The following is a 17096-nucleotide window of genomic DNA, read 5'->3' on the forward strand; positions in this document are numbered from 1 at the left end:
ACTTTGGATCCTTGTTCCATTTGACAAGAATCTCCCTTTCTAGTATGGAAGTGAGCAAACGGAACCGCCTCATAGGTTCATACCATTAGACCCAAGGCCCGCATGCTTTTAAGTAACTTCACCAATTCAGTAGCAGTCTGCGCTACCAAAACATTCACAAAGGTAGTCTTAGAAGGAACGCTAACACGCCTTGCGCAGTGAGCCGTGTGGAGAGGCCATACTTGTGTGTATCTGTTCCATTTGTAGTATGTCCTGCCGATACGAGGACTTAATATGTGACCTGCTACCATGTGTAAACGGCAGGACAAGGATTCCACCCGTCTATCCACGGGGTGCGCAAAAGTTGGAGACTCTTCCACCGGTACCAGTGACACTTTATTCAACCTGGACACCGGGGATCCACTTTTGTTGGTACAGTCCACCTAGCCGACACTGCCTCCGCAAAGGGGAAACGGCGTGCAAAACGCTTAGGCACCACCGCCAACGCTTAATGCGCCGCCATTGTTCATCCACAATAGTATGAAACAATTCTGGACAAGGGATAACCTTGCCCGATTTATGAGAGCCAAAAGATACCTGCGTACCCAGCGCTGTGGATTCATCAGTCAATTTGAAAGTTTACCGCACGGAAACTATCAGAGCTTCCCCAAAGCGCGTTCCTGCGTGGTGGCTGATTGCGGCTGAATGCGACAACACCGACCCCTCAGGGTGGTCTACGTCTGTGGTGGCCATGTCTATCTCAGAATCTGAAGACCCTGCTGACGGAGGTGAGGGCAGAAGGCATTTGCGGCTGGCAGCACTAGCAATGACATAATCTACCTTAGACATCAGATTTTGCAAAAAAAACTGCAATCTCTGGCTGTGACTGTGAACCAGAAGGTGCCGCAATCGCTCCCATGGGGTCAGCAGGTGAATTATTATCCTGGGACTCCATGTTACACTTTTTAAAATATTTGGGCAGTGTATCTTTAAGACCGCCAAAAACGCGGTCCCACCAGTATAAGTGCGGGCTCACAATCCCTGGTTATTATAAGATAATAGCAGAGTGAATAAAGAAAAACACTCAGAGAACCCCAGGTAAACCTTACCAGACCATAGAGGAGACTTCCAGCACGATATGTGCCAAAACGAAATTGACGCTGACAGTACAGGAAGAAGAAGAGAAAACTCAGCCTCCATATGTTCAAAACCATGTCGTATGCCTGTCCACAGCCTATGGACCGCATGAAAATGGACGCTCATGCATTCTCAATGGGGAAATTAAAAAAATGGCTGCCCATATAATCTAATGGGAATATAAAAATCATAATCCACAGCAAAATGGCGGCCTCCACGGCGGCCATGCGGTCTCCGGGACCCCCAAAAAGAGGCTCAGAACAATAGGCATCGGTAGGTCCCTGCCCAGGGGCCCACACAGGACAAGTCACCCCCCTCAAATAACCGCCACAACGGCCGCAATATTACCGCCACCTCCCCCCCCACAATAAAAACCTGCTAGGGGTAGGGGAATGCCGATGGGTACACAAGACTAGTCCTCCGAGGTGCCAGGGGAACCGAGGGAGCCCCTAAGGTCTGACTATTCCAGGGAAGAACCCACGTCCACCCAGAGACCGCCAGGAGGGACAATTTACTCACATCTCACAATTTACTCACCATACCACGGTACCAGGTAGGCTCCATTCTGAAACAGATCACCTCCCAACTGGGATGGGGGTACTGTCAGCCAAGGGTAAGCTGTGACTCAGGGCGTTCCAGGTCGTGTGCGTCCCAGCGAGACGGTCCACTCGCAGGCTCGTCCCCTCGCAGGCTCGTCCCCATCCGTCGGGGCACTGTCATGGCGAGGTCTAGTTCTGGACTATAACCTGCTCACGCTCACTGGCCAGGCTGGGAGACCTGAAGGATCTAGATTATCCAGTGCGAAACCTCAGCCGGCTGTTGCTTGTAGTTCCTCTGGATCTTAATCCTCAGGAACTAATTAGTGACAATAAAAAAATAAAAATAACAAACTAACAAACTTTCCTATAATAGCAAAGGCCGAAGTCCCAGCAGGAAGCTAGGTCCTATTCCTTAAACTAGGCAGGAAAACTGCTTGAGGATAGCAGGGTGTGTGGGGTTATGCCTGCAGGGACAGCCCCCATAGGTGTGGTTAAGCTTTTTTCCTGCCTAGTGCCTATTCCTAAAAGGAAGAGCATAAACCTTAAGTCTATAACTAGATGGAGCTGCGTCTGTCGCCGAGTGCCTCTTGGGCTTTTCGCCTTTAGGCGTTGGTGCTGCAAGTTTGCAAGGCCCACTGGGTCCTCTGTGCATACGTTTACAAAATTCTACAAAGTAGATTAGATACAGCCTTCCCCATAAATAAGCATACTTCGGGTAAGATATTGGAGACCTGCTTTTTGTTCCTCCTGTACCCCATTTGATACTTACCTTTATTGTACTAATTATAGAGCTCATTTGAGTGTCACTAGATACACCTTGACTATAACAAAAAACTCTTTATATTTATAGACTATATGAGTGTGAGTAAAGTTCTCTCCTTAAGCATCCTCCCACCTCTATCCACTTTTAGCTCTGGCGTTTGGCTACTCTGCACTGCAATGCAAATTGTCTAAATCAGTTCCATATTGGGACCTGTTGTCACTTGTGTTTGTACATCACGTATTGGTAAGAAAAAACTTTCTACATACCCTCTTAATATACTTGCTGATATACATTGATATAGACATATTTGTCTTTTTAAAATACATTCAAGTTATTGTAGGATATATAAATCAAGGATATATTGTATGTAACTCATGCATTGTTCCCTTGTTCTTTTTATATCTTATGTTGATACTCTAGTTCATTATATTCTCCTGAAGAAGCGTTATACAAAAACGCGAAACATGTAGAGAAAATCAATTCTTCAGCGGTCCCCTCATCACCGGATACATATCGCCATCATATATATTATGACCTATGTATGAGCATTAGGTCTTTAAGGTATCTATACACCTTACCAGTGATTGAGGGTTACCCATACTCTACTCTATGACAGTGATGTTACATGTATGATCTATTTTTACATTGTCTCGATTGTAATTTAATTTACCTTGTTATATATGTTCCAAACTTTTTTAACCATTTTCTAAAAAAACAAACTATTTTTTACGACATGAGTGTCATATTGCTGTGCCGGGAAAGTCCACGCTTCTAGCAATAGCAAACTTTTTACAAAGTAGATGTGTTGGCATCTTCGAATGCTTCCTTTGACCGCAAGGTTTTGCAGGCTGCTGTTTAACTTCCCTGGCGGTATTCCCGAGTGTGGCTCGGAGTGGAATTTCAGTACCATTAGCGGTAACCCCGAGCCACCCTCGGGGTACCGCCAGGGAGCATCACTGCATCCTGAAAGAGAGGGTACTTACCTTGTCTCGGGATCCCGCGATGTGTCCCTGCAGCATACGGCGGCCAGATCTTCCGCACGATGCTATGAGCCCGGCTTCAGTCTCCTGCGAGCATCACGTCACAGGGGGGTGGAACCGGCGGCAAATTTGAAAAGTTAAAAAACACAAACACACTGATATATTGTAATCCTATTGGATTACATTACTAAAATAAAATAAATTTACCTTCGTTTGCCCCTCAGTGCTTTCTCCAGCACCCTTCCTGCATTTTTCCTGTACTTCGTGTCTGGAAACTGCAGAGCGACCATGGCATCAAAAAAGTGCGCCGCCACCTCAAAAGCGGTATATGACCTGCTCGAAAACCGCAACAGCGATACAGGATCACTTGCAGAATGGAGTGATAGCGATTCGTGGGATAGTTCGTCACCGGACAAAGAAAGCGATTTCAGCGATGATCATGCGACGGACTTGGTGCTCGATTGACTGCGGTACGGAGCACGTAGCGCCCCCAAGGTTCCTGTTTACTGGAGCACCTGGTATCAAAGTGGATGTTGAGAATGACAACCCCTTGGCATACCTCCAACTCTTTTTGATCGATGAGGTTATTGAAAAGATTGTTATGGAAACAAAATCGGTACCAGGAACAACAAGCTGCTGCGCATCGGAGGTTTTCAAGGAGCATAATGTGGGAACCAGTGACCAAAGAGGACATCTGGAAGTTTCTGGGCCTAATTATTTTGCAGGGAGTGGTGGGGAAACCCCTGCAGAAGTGGTATTGGACCACCAACAAATTACTGGCCACTCTTTTTTTGGCATGGTCATGTCAGAACTAGGGCTGCTACGACGCGTCGACGTAGTAGACTACGTCGACTACAAAAAATCGTCGACGTGCGTGAAAAGCGTCGACGCGTCAACGTGCGACGTCACATGCCCCCGGCCGGCTGCCGCACCGCTTGAAGCATTGCCGGCCGGATGAAATTCCCCCGCCGGGCTCCTTCGGAGACGAGAGGTGAGCGCTGACCGTCTCCAGCACCCCTGTACTCCCTGTACTGCCACAGCTTCTGCCGCAACACACATTCGCCATCCTCCCGATCACCCAGCTACCTAGACATGTCACATTTGCGGCGCTACACCGGCTTGTAATGGCCTGTACTAGGTGGGAGGGCTTACTGGGGCGTCTGTACTGGGAGGGGGGACTTACTAAGTGGTCTGTACAGTACAGACCACTTAGTAAGCCCCCCTCTCAGTACAGACCCCCCAGTAAGCCCTCCCACCCAGTACAGACCCCTTAGTAAGCCCCTCTCCCAGTGCAGACCCCTCAGTAAGCCCTCCCACCTAGTACAGTCTGTACTAGGTGGGAGGGCTTACTGAGGGGTCTGCACTGGGAGGGGGGCTTACTAAGGGGTCTGTACTAGTGTACTGGGAGGGGGGCTTACTAAGTGGTCTTTACAGTACAGACCACTTAGTAAGCCCCCCTTCCAGTGCAGACCCCTCAGTAAGCCCTCCCACCCAGTACAGACCCATTAGTAAGCCCCCCTCCCAGTGCAGACCCCTCAGCAAGCCCTGTACTAGGTGGGAGGGCTTACTGAGGGGTCTGCACTGGGAGGGGGGCTTACTAAGGGGTCTGTACTGGGTGGGAGGGCTTACTGGGGGGTCTGTACTGGGAGGGGGGGCTTACTAAGGGGTCTGTACTAGGTTGGAGGGCTTACTGAGGGGTCTGTACTAGTGTACTGGGAGGGGGGCTTACTAAGTGGTCTGTACAGTACAGACCACTTAGTAAGCCCCCCTTCCAGTACAGACCCCTCAGTAAGCCCTCCCACCTAGTACAGACCCCTTAGTAAGCCCCCCCTCCCAGTGCAGACCCCCCAGTAAGCCCTCCCACCTAGTACATACTGTACTAGGTGGGAGGGCTTACTGAGGGGTCTGCACTGGGAGGGGGGCTTACTAAGTGGTCTGTACTGGGTGGGAGGGCTTACTGAGGGGTCTGTACTGGGAGGGGGGTTTAGTAATTGGTCTGTACTAGGTGGGAGGGCTTACTGAGGGGTCTGTACTGGGGGGGGGGCTTAGTAAGTGGTCTGTACTAGATGGGAGGGCTTAGTAAGTGGTCTGTACTAGATGGGAGGGCTTACTGAGGGGTCTGTACTGGGGAGGGGGGCTTAGTAAGTGGTCTGTACTAGATGGGAGGGCTTACTGAGGGGTCTGTACTGGGAGGGGGGCTTACTAAGTGGTCTGTACTAGGTGGAAGGGCTTACTGAGGGGTCTGCACTGGGAGGGGGGGCTTACTAAGTGGTCTGTACTAGGTGGGAGGGCTTACTGTGGGGGTCTGTACTGGGAGGGGGGCTTACTGAGGGGTCTGTAGTGGGAGGGGGGCTTACTGAGGGGTCTGTAGTGGGAGGGGGGCTTACTGAGGGGTCTTTATTAATTACAGGATTAATTAGCTAATCAAAAAAACACTAAATTAAGCAAAAAAAATAAAATAAAAATAATCGTTAGATTAGTCGACTAATCGTAAAAATAATCGTTAGATTAGTCGACAGACAAATTAATCGTTAGTTGCAGCCCTAGTCAGAACACAAATTTTCGCTCATTATGAAATATTTGCACTTTGCAAATAATTAGGAATTTGATGAGAGCATTCAGCTCCAAAACTCAAAAGGATTTGGGACGTTTATCAAATTATTCTGAAAATTTTCCAGCAGACCTATGTACCAGATAGAGGCATTTGTATTGACGAAAGTCTAATGGCCTACAAAGGAAGACTCAGCTGGATACAGTATATAGCGTCAAAGAGAGCACGATTTGGCATAAAATCATTCATGCTATGTGAATCCATTCATGCTATGTGAATCCAGCACTAGTTACATATGGAATTTGGTCCTATACACCAGTAAAAGAACCAAATTCAACGAAAGATTAAGCAGTTATGGAATGGCAACCACTTTGGTTCTTACGTTGATTGAGCCATTGCTGAATCAGGGGTACTGTGTAACCACAGACAATTTTTATAAGTCTCCAGAACTCTATGAGTTCCTTCTTTACAACAAGAAGGATGCATATGGGACCGTTAGGGCTAACCGGCATGACATGCCCCCAACCTTTGCCAATAAAAAGCTCAAGGCAGGAGAAATAGTTGCCTGGCAGAAAGGCAAAATGACGGCACTGAGATGGCATGACAAAAAAAGATGTGTGCCTAATAAGTACCATTCACAACACCGTTACTGTCATGGTACACACAAAAGGTGGAAAAGACATAATGAAACCACAACTGGTGATAGATAACAACAACACCATGGGAGGTGTGGACAGAGCTGACCAGGCCATGACATTTTATCCAGCAATGCGGAAACAACAAAAAAAAAAAATTACAAAAAATCTTCAGGCATCTTCTTGAACAATGTTTGTGGAACACATTCATTCTACTAACAGGCCTGTGGTTCATGCGGACTTTGTTTGGAAAGTTGCCGAACTGATATTTCTCAGGCACCAAACACCAACGGCTGTAAATAGATCCGGACGTCGTGATGCTGGTGTTGTGAACCCCGAACACCTGACTGGTCGTCACTTTATGGACTACATTCCACCAACGGAAAAGAAGTCTGCACCCACAAGGATGTGTGTGGTTTGCTGCTCTAAACGTGACGACACTGGAAGGAAAATCCGAAAAGAAACACGGTACTATTGTCCCGATTGTGACGTCGGACGACCAGGTGGCTGCCTTGCAAACCTGCGTCACTGACGCCTGATGACAGAAGGCCCAGGAGGCATTAAGTGTCTGAGTAGAGTGCGCTTTGACAGGGAAAGGAGGAACCTGACCCTTGATGGAATAGGCCTGAATCACAGTCTGTCTGATCCATCTGGACATAGTCAACCCTTTCCGAGGCCTAACCGTAAGCACAAATAGAGTCTGACTTCCTAAAAGACTCTGTAGCTGCCAGGGTCACCCTAATTGCCAGGACCACATCCAAGGCATGCAAGGTAATTTCCTCCGGATGTTTAGCCTGGGACACAGGAAAGGCAACATAATGTCTTCATTCAAATGACAGTCAGAGACCACCTTAGGAAGGAATGACAGACAGGGGAGAAGCACCACCTTATCCTTGTGAATCACCAAAAGGTGAATGACAGGATAACGCTGCCAGTTCCGACACCCTGCGCGCAGAGGTGATAGCCACCAAAAAAGGCCACCTTGCAGGGCAGTGCAAGCAGGAAAACCTCCCGAATACTTTCAAAGGGAGGCTTCTGTAGAGCTGAAAGCACCACATTAAGATCCCAGGGTGGCAATGGAGCTCGCACTGAGGGAACCAAATGTCAGACACCCTGGACAAAAGTCGTTGGAAAAAGACCGCCAAAGCCAATACCTGGCCCTTGATGGTACTCAAGGCCAATTTCTGTTCAACCCCCACTAAAGGAAGGTTAAGATACGATCCCCTGAGAAGGAGCAAGGATGAACCCCAAGAGACTCCTAGCTTTCAACAGCGTAGGAATCACCGACTCAAACCTCGATCCTTCAGCACCTGACATTCAACAGCCAAGCCGCAAAACCAATGACTAATGCAGGATGGAAGATTGGTCCTTGGGACGACCGAACCTCCCTGAAAGGAAGCCCCCAAGGAGCATAGGCGACCAGCCATACCTGATCGGCGTACCAAGCCTGGCGAGGTTAGTCTGGATGAAATCCCTTCTGCTTTGATCCTGCACAGGAGTCGTGGCAGAAATTTGAGAGGGCTGGAACGAATCGGTCAGCCCAGCTTAGAATGCCAGCTACTTACCGAGCCCCCAGGATACTACATACACAAATTGCCGTGTGGTTTAGGCCCTTACCCCTATGAGAAGACCAACAAAAAATGATAGAAAAGGAAAGATGGGGCTTTGCAGGCCGGTGGGAGTAGAAGGATCAGACGCAAAACCAATTTATAAAACCAAATAACATTTTATTGGTATACAAGATATAAAGCATGGGCTACCATGCATATTTGGTGCAAATAGACTAACATACAAAATAGTAAAATCAAGCAAGATGAGTCATTTACAACATAGAAATACATCCCATAAGGGAAATAAAACCAAAGAGCCTGTGTAGGATGGAGAGTAGGTCTCAAGATGGAATCGGTCAATGTAGGTCCCCAGCAAGCCGACGCGTTTCGCTCAAGGCTTCCTCAGGGCCTGAGAGACCATGACAGACCGGTATTTCTATAGATAATATAAAACATAACCAGGTGAGTATTAATCAATTATACATCTGTTAGCAAGTCATCAATAATATTATCATATATTGTTGCAAGTGGTTCTGGTTTTGTACTGACCCTTATTGGTAATCACTCAGAGTAGATGGCAAGGTTGTGGCGACACAAATACTGATTAGGGATTACTGCTTCCGTATTCAGAATATAAACTCCATGTTGGCGTCATACATATTCTCATTACGCTGGATTCAAAAGTTTGGACCCTCGTGTACCACAAAGGCAAGGCTGTGAAATAGAGTACCGTATAGGTATGCGTTTGTGTCTATTACATGTCCCCTCATATATTTATAGTATACTATAACAGATGTATAATTGATTAATACTCACCTGGTTATGTTTTATATTATCTATAGAAATACCGGTCTGTCATGGTCTCTCAGGCCCTGAGGAAGCCTTGAGCGAAACGTGTCGGCTTGCTGGGGACCTACATTGACCGATTCCATCTTGAGACCTACTCTCCATCCTACACAGGCTCTTTGGTTTTGTTTCCCTTATGGGATGTATTTCTATGTTGTAAATGACTCATCTTGCTTGATTTTACTATTTTGTATGTTAATCTATTTGCACCAAATATGCATGGTAGCCCATGCTTTTTATCGTATATACCAATAAAATGTTATTTGGTTTTATAAATTGGTTTTGCGTCTGATCCTTCTACTCCCACCGGCCTGCAAAGCCCCATCTTTCCTTTTCTATCATTTTTTGTTGGTCCCCCCAGGATACTACTTGTGCCTCCTTGGTGATTGACAGACCACGGCCGTGGCATTTTCCAAATTATCTCGTACCGGACACCCCTGAAGACAAATTGCCCAATGAGCCAGACAAAGGTTGATCCCTCGGAGTTCCAGAACGTTAAATCGGCAGTCTGGACTCTACCAGAGTCCAGATCCCCTGAGCACATCTGTGCTGAGGATGCGTCCCCATCCGGACAGGCTGGCATTCGTGGTGACAACCGTCCAGTACTTCTTTAAAAGGGAATCTTCAAAAGGATATCTCCTAGCGAAACGCTAAGACATCCCAGCCATGAATTTTGGGGACCCCTACTGACTAGCGACAATCTCATCAAAATAGGCAGGGAAAGGAAACACTCTGGATCACTCTAGTCACTCTGGATGGCCTGCGGATGCCAAATTGCGCCGGAGCAGCATCCACTGAGTCCTCCAGTTTCTCGCACTGACACAATTAGTGCCTCTACAAGCGCTTTTTCTTGCGCAGAGGTGGTGGAAGAGGAATCATCCTCACTATCATAGCACTCAAAAGTGCGTAGACGTGGACCCAATGGGGTGACTTGTGTCTGCGGCGGCCAAATCAGCCTCAGAGTCTGAGGAGGCAGAGGAAACAGGTGAAAGCGGAGGACGCTTTTTGCAAGGTCTTTTCTGTAGATTGCAGGACCGCCGTCATGGCCGCCATAGCAGAGTGGGACTCTGAGGATTCCCCCCCTTAGAGTGGGTCTGGTGGTGAGATGTTCTGCAGGCTCCAAGATACCCTGGTGCCTCAGTGAGCGGAAAGAATCACTGTAAAATATATACAAAAGGCTGTGAAAAAGGAAACAAGCCCAACAGCGCTGATACCCATGGAACTACAAGTCCCAGTACCATTACAATGGAAGAAAAGGCCAGGAGATACCGCCCAGGACTCACCACCGTGTCTCAGCAGAGCAGGAAAAGAAGGAGAAAGAGCGCCAAGACTGCAGCACGCTGATCCGATAGAACAGGAAACGGCCGTGCCGACACTACAGGCCGTTCGCCGCTCCACGTGTCTAAAAGAAAATGGCCGCCACTCTCAATAGGAGAACCACCGAAACATGGCTGCCGACTCCGGGAAAATGGCCACACATGTGGTCACAAGAAAATGGCGGCGAGCAGACACCATGAAGCAAGCACACAAGTTGGGGGGCTTCATAGGGACCCCCACCCCTACAGCACCCCAAGGTAGGCATCTGGCCACTCACCAACACGGAGCGGTCCGGACGTGACTATATCTTTCCATTCCACCTAAACAGATCCAACTCACCTCAATTCACTGAGGTGACAGAGCACTAAACACTGGTATTGTCACCAGCATGCCCCATGGCAGTAACCCCACTAGTGAGGGGGGGGTGAGAAATGTGGGAGACCTACAGACCCTGGGAGGGGCCCCGCGTTTACCTCAAATTTCCAGAGGGAGAGGGGGAAGCAACTCACCATACCATTGGAGCCAGGCACCGGTCACTCCGGACAGATCACCTCCCCATCTCAGAACAGGGGAGCTGTGGCCCAGAGGAATGCTGCTACTCCAGCCGCGACCAGGTTGTGTGCGTCTTTGCGAGGTGTCCTACTTGTGGGCCAGTCCCTCCCGTGGGACCATGTAGCTGCAGACCTGGCGTGGAGCTGAGGCCTGCATGTGCTCACTTGCCAAACTGGGATGACCGTACGGATCTAGGATATCCACTGCGTCACCCAGTCCGGCAGTTGATTGTAGTTCTCACAGGAACAGCTCGATTGTAGGAAAAAAAAAAAAAACAAGAAAAAAATTCAGTTTAAAAAGGAAGAAATGCTAGAACCAGGGATCCTAGAAATTAGCTAGGTCCTTACTCCTGACTGCGCAGAAAAAAAACTCAGATTCAAGAGCAGGAAATGGGAGTACACAACCTAAGACTGCCTTATAGGCGTAATTAAGCTTTGTTAACCCTTTTCCGCCTAATGTCCTACTCCTAGGAAGAGCAGCATAACCCATCTGTCAAATGAAAATATGAAGCTATGTCCGTCAATGAACGAAAAAGAAATCTCTATTGTTTTTTAAAAAAAAAAACATTTTATACTTACATGCCCTGTGCAGTGGTTTTGCACAGGGCAGCCTGGATCCTCCTCTCCTTGGGCCCCGCTTTGCTGCTCTTAGCCCCTCACTCCTGTCGAATGCCCCCACAGCAAGCAGCGTGCTATGGGGGCACCCAAGCCGAGCTGCAGCTCCGTGTGTCCATTTAGATATGGAGCTGCAGTTCGGCATCGCCCCCCTCTTTCCTGATTGGCTAACTGACTTTGATTGACAGTTGCGTTGATTGGCATTGCTGCTGTGGCATTGCTGCTGTGTCTCAGATAATCAGGAGGGAGAGTCCCGGACCGCAGAGAGACTTGCGGAAATTTCTGGACAGAGATGGAGCTCGGATAAGTATTAGTAGATGCTGGGGAGGCTGCTGCACACACAGAAGGCTTTTATCTCAATGCATAGAATGATTAAATCCTTGTGACTTACCTGTGTGCGGGAATCCTACGATCGCCAGCGATCAGAACCACATCACACAGTTGCTTGTGACGGAGATAATCCTCCATCTTCTTAAAGGTTTGCTCGGCATGATTGAGGGACTGGAAGAATTCATCTTGGGCACATGACTCCATTGTCTGGCAGGATGATATTGTTTGGCTGCTGTTGGAAGTCCTGAAGGAACAAAAACCACATGCATTTATTTACAAGTTATCTAAATAGCAGAAACAGAAACAACATTGTGAATTAAGCTGGGAGCTCGGCTATCCATAAGAATAGGGAGACATATTTTTTGTGTTACTGTAGAATGCCCGCAAAATGGATTCTTATTTGTGTCATTTGAAAACAGATAAGCAATCTCTGAAGATATTTGGCAGAACAATGCACAGATGTGGATTTTATTTGATTAGGAGTGGTTCATACAAGCTTCACAGGAAAGCATTCCACGAAGTCCAACTCTGGTCAAAAGCCTATCCACCTCCTACCCATTGTAACCGTCCCCTACCAGAGGTTTATTTTTTCTTACCTAGTGAAGCAAATATATACTCAACCTGAATCCCAATCCAGGTCCCTTGCTGATGGCCGTTTGTCTTGGGTTGGTCCCTTGACAAGACCACCATTCATAGATCTATTTTTTTTTTTTGTAATGAATACAAGATGTTGTCTGACTAGGTGAGATGGAGAGGAGGGCGAGGACATCTTCCTCTCCAATTTGTGCCAAGTTGGACCAAGGTACATATGCAATGCAAATATTTCCTTGAGTTCAGCTTTAAGTTCCAAATTACAAGCTGGTTCCAGCTCCTCTCTAGTAATGTACATTTATACACCCTATTTTCCTAGACATTGCTAGAAATAATTTTTTATCCCTCCAGTGGATGGTTACAGATAATTATGCATTCCTTGTCCTGATCATGCTTTGCATCCTAAAGTGGAATATGCTCAGTGAAGTGAACAGCTTCAGATGATACACGGAGATGCAGCGTTTCCCTCTCTATATTATTTAGAAAGATCCTCTCTACACTAACACTATTTAAAAAATACCAGCTACACCTGCCCTGTTTTTAAAGTTGAACTATAGGGGAATTAGGGGGTGGGGGGTGGTGTTACACAAAGAAAAACCCTTTGTAGTGGGGCCTCATGTGCACTGCAAAAGATAGACGTTCCCTTAGGTCTAGGATACCAGTAAAAAACTATTACCTACTTCATCACTTGCTCCCCTGGAAGCCAGTGCTCAACTCTCTTCTCTAATACTCTGGCTTATAGGCAGTGACTTGGCGTCCTCATGTACAGTTCAGGGCTATTGGCCCTTGCATTGTACTTGATGCCAACCACTAAAGCTCATATAGCAGAAACTCTAGCTGCTGGTCTGATAGTATGAAGGGATCCTGTGGGAACAAAGGATTAGGTAAGTAAAACTCCTCTTAACTTGTACCCTGGGCATTATCAAGCATTTTACCCTTGCCATATTGGGGGGGCTCACTAACATTTTTTGTTCACCCCCCAGAGTTTAGTTTAAAACCATAGCTTTCAAATTAGCTGTGAACAGGGCAGAATAAAATAGCAGGGTTCAGCTCCCACAGACTTTATTAGGGGTTTGGCACTATACGCAGGGTGTGCGGAGTCCTCTCGAGTTGCTGAACCTCCTGTGAACCAAGCCTTTCCAGTTTGCTTGTCCTTAGTGGCAGGGAGAGAAGAGAAAATAAGCATTAGGGCTGCTACTGGCCAGCTATGGTGTTGGAATATTGGGAAATTACAATGTATGTAAATGATTTAGGGATGGAGGCGTTAACACTATAAGACTCCTAACACAACTAAAGCCCTAACACTTTGTCGGATCCGACTTCGGGGCGACCTTCCATAAAATTAAAGTCTATGCAAGTCGCCTCCAGGTCGCCCCGAAGTAGTACAGGACCCTTTTTCTAAGTCGGAGTGACTTGTGTCGCTCCTATTAGAACCGTTCCTGTACTACACTATGGGACGCGACGGACCGCAACTTGTCAGGCTGACCAAGTCGCGGTCCAAGTCGGATCAGTGTGAATGGGCTGTTAGTGTTACCAGACAGTTTATTTTTTATAGAATATTGGGAAATGGTCAGTTGACCTCCGACCTGCTTCAAGCTGCTTTTTCTTGTATGGAATAAGAATCATTTCTGACAAAAACCTGTACTGTCAGTTTAAACATAATGACTGGTCCTCCAACCTACATAGGCTGTAAGATTAAAGCGGCCTTTTTTACTGGCTCCTTATTTATTTGAACTGCTTCCTAGATTTTGAAAATATCTTTCCAGGCCTGTAGTAAGAAAGGAAGAGGACCTTTTTCGACTTCTTTCAACTTCTCCCAACCTTCTGCAACACAAAACATATAACTGATTGAATCCGTGAGGGCTATAAATAACCATCTTCAGTTTATACTCCAGAGCATCCACAGAAAAACCATATTTGGTGATAAACAATTCTGATCCACAAACTCTGTGAACAATTACTTTCTTGCCATTATTTTTTTTCTAAATCATTATTGTGATCATAAAAACACAAAGCTGTCAAAGCATTTTACGGTCAAAGCTGTGATATACTTGGTATACAATTGCCAAAGGAACATTATGCAGAGAGAACTGCTGCAATGTCAGGACAATGGAACGACTTAGCATAAATCTGGATATCATTTGAGGGCAGCTTTTTCACTCTACAAAGAAAAAAGCTCTTTCCAAAAGGGCATATTCTTGATATTTAAAAAGGGAACTGCCTTTATTACAACTCCTCTAACAATATAGACTTCCTACCTTGCCACTTCGTGATACGCATGTTTTTAGGAAGATCAAGATCAAGAAAAACGACCTGTTTGTTGTCTCCTTCTTGGCAAGGCATGAACAGCAAGATATATTATGTAGTTAAGACCAGGTGTTTGGAGGCAGGCATTGACATCTAACAAAAACGCTTGTAACCTGCCAAAAAAGAAGCTCATGTACCTTTTTGAGCTTCAGGTGTTTTGCTTTAGGCGACAAAACGCTCATATGTAAACAGGGGCCATTGAAATAAATGGGATTTTAATTGTTGGGCGTTTTGAGACTTCAGGGATGAGCGTTTTACGAGCTGAAAAACGCTCAGGTGTGAACAGGGCCTAAAGAATTGCATGCGATTTGAACATGAATGCAGTGCAATTCCTGTCTGAATCGCATAAACTTTCATTTTTAACCACTTAAGCCCCGGAGGATTTGGCTGCTAAAAGACCAGGGGGTTTTTTTGCGATTTTTTACTGCGTGACTTTAACGGACAATTGCGCGGTCGTGCGACGCTATACCTAAACTAATTTGACGTCCTTTTTTTCCCACAAACAGAGCTTTCTTTTGGTGGTATTTGATCACCTGTGCGATTTTATGCGCTATAAACAAAAAAAAGAGTGTCAATTTTGCAAAAATAACAATATTTTTCACATTTTTTTATATGAAATTCCCCAAAAAAAAAATGTAAAAATCAATTTTTTAAAATTTTCGGCCAATTTGTTTTAATGCTACATATGTTTGGTAAAAAAAAAAAAAAAAAGAAATCGCAAAAAGCGTATTTTGATTGGTTTGCGCAAAAGTTATCGCGTTTACTAACGAAGGGAAAGATTTTTGTGATTTTTGGTGGTTTTTTTAACGCGTAATGGCGGCGATCTGCGATTTTTTTTCGGTACTGCGACATTGCGGCGGACAGATCGGACCCTTGACTGACATTTTTTGACACTTTTGGGGGTACCAGTGACATTACTGCAGTAATCAGTGCTATACATATGCACTGTTACTGCAAAAATGACACTGGCAGGGAAGGGGTTAACTTTATTGGACAGGGAGGGGTTAAGTGTGTCCTAGGGGCGTGATTCTAACTGTGCAGGGACATTGCTATTGGTGTAAAAACAAAGACCAACGGTCCTACATAGTAGAACCGTCTGATCTTCATTTTTACACCAGGGAGAATGACAGGCGGCTTGTTTACATAAGCCGCTCCGCCTTTCTCCCTTCACCGGAGCGATCTGACTTTAGTACATTCTAGGTATCTTCCACAAGGATCTTTTTCCAGGCACTTATTTGACATCATTCCTCGTATCGCTCATTCCTATTACTCATTTGTGGTCTTTTCTTAAGCAGTTCACTGCAAAGTTACTCTATTTCATCTCACTTTTATAATTTTCACAGCATGCGCACTATCACACAGGTTCGGTCTTGATATCAATTTGCCACTTTTTTCTTATCTTAATCCACTCGGGGTTTCCTTATTAGAGATATAAAACCCTTGGCTGTTTATTATTTACTTTCTTTGCACCTTCACGTGTAATGTTTTGTCAACAGTTTTTCTTTTCTTTTAGTCCCGGTTCACACTAGGGCGACCTGTGAGGCGACCTGATCGCCTCACAGGTCGCCGCAGGTCGCCTCCCATAGGGAAGCTGCGGACCCGTTCTAATAGGAGCGACACAAGTCGCTCCGACTTAGAAAAAGGGTCCGGAGCTTCTTTGGGGCGACCAGGAGGCGACCGCCATAGACTTCAATGTTATGAAGTCCGTGGCGGCCGCTCCGAGGTCGCGGCGCGCTGCTCGCACCGCGACCTCGGAGGTCGCGGTGCGAAGTAGCGTCGCCCCTATGTGAACGGGGCCTTAATATCCGTATAATTTTAACCATTTTTGTATACAGGTGTTTAGGCGATGTCGTCTGTTGTGATATGTTGCAGTCCCTCGTTTTGACATTTATTGATTGGGTAAGGATGGAATTATGTAGTTTTCCTTGGCTTTTTCCTTATGCCTCTTCGACCCCCCCCCCCCCCTCCCCAGTCCTTCAACTTGTTGAAGCCCTCCCCCCCTTTGATCCGCTGCAGCTGTGATCCTTCACATTCCCCCCCCCCTTTTTTTTTTTTCTTTCAGATTGTTTGGTCATTATTTCTTTTGCCTTTAATATTTGGTATGATGTATTATTTGGTTATATTTTTATTTGAAGGATGATGTATACTGATATGCATTGTTGTTTATCTTCGAGTATATGAGACTGATATATTGCCAGACATATATGCACTAACTGGATCCTGAAGAAGCTACCTCAGCGAAACATGTCGATCAAACAGATTATGTGATGTATTTTAGATCTACATTGTGAGATTAAGACAACTAGAGGAATTACATATATATATATATATATATATATATATATATATACACACACACACACACACATATATATATATATATGTATATATATATATATATATGT

The 17096-nt window shown here is 46.0% G+C and overlaps 1 protein-coding gene across 2 annotated transcripts in view; it reads right to left on the reverse strand.

Annotated features, from left to right (window-relative positions):
• The window catches only part of KLHL5 (kelch like family member 5), a 184711-nt gene that overhangs the window by 82253 nt on the left and 85362 nt on the right, over positions 1-17096 (reverse strand). For both annotated transcript variants that reach the window (XM_082245321.1, XM_082245320.1), the window contains exon 2: positions 11855-12037. In XM_082245321.1, the coding sequence (XP_082101447.1) occupies positions 11855-11997 (143 nt within the window). In that variant the 5' untranslated portion in view covers positions 11998-12037. The remainder of the gene's footprint in view (positions 1-11854; positions 12038-17096) is intronic.

This window comes from Pelophylax lessonae (assembly GCF_965119305.1).
Source record: "Pelophylax lessonae genome assembly, chromosome: 1".
Lineage (NCBI taxonomy): Eukaryota > Metazoa > Chordata > Amphibia > Anura > Ranidae > Pelophylax > Pelophylax lessonae.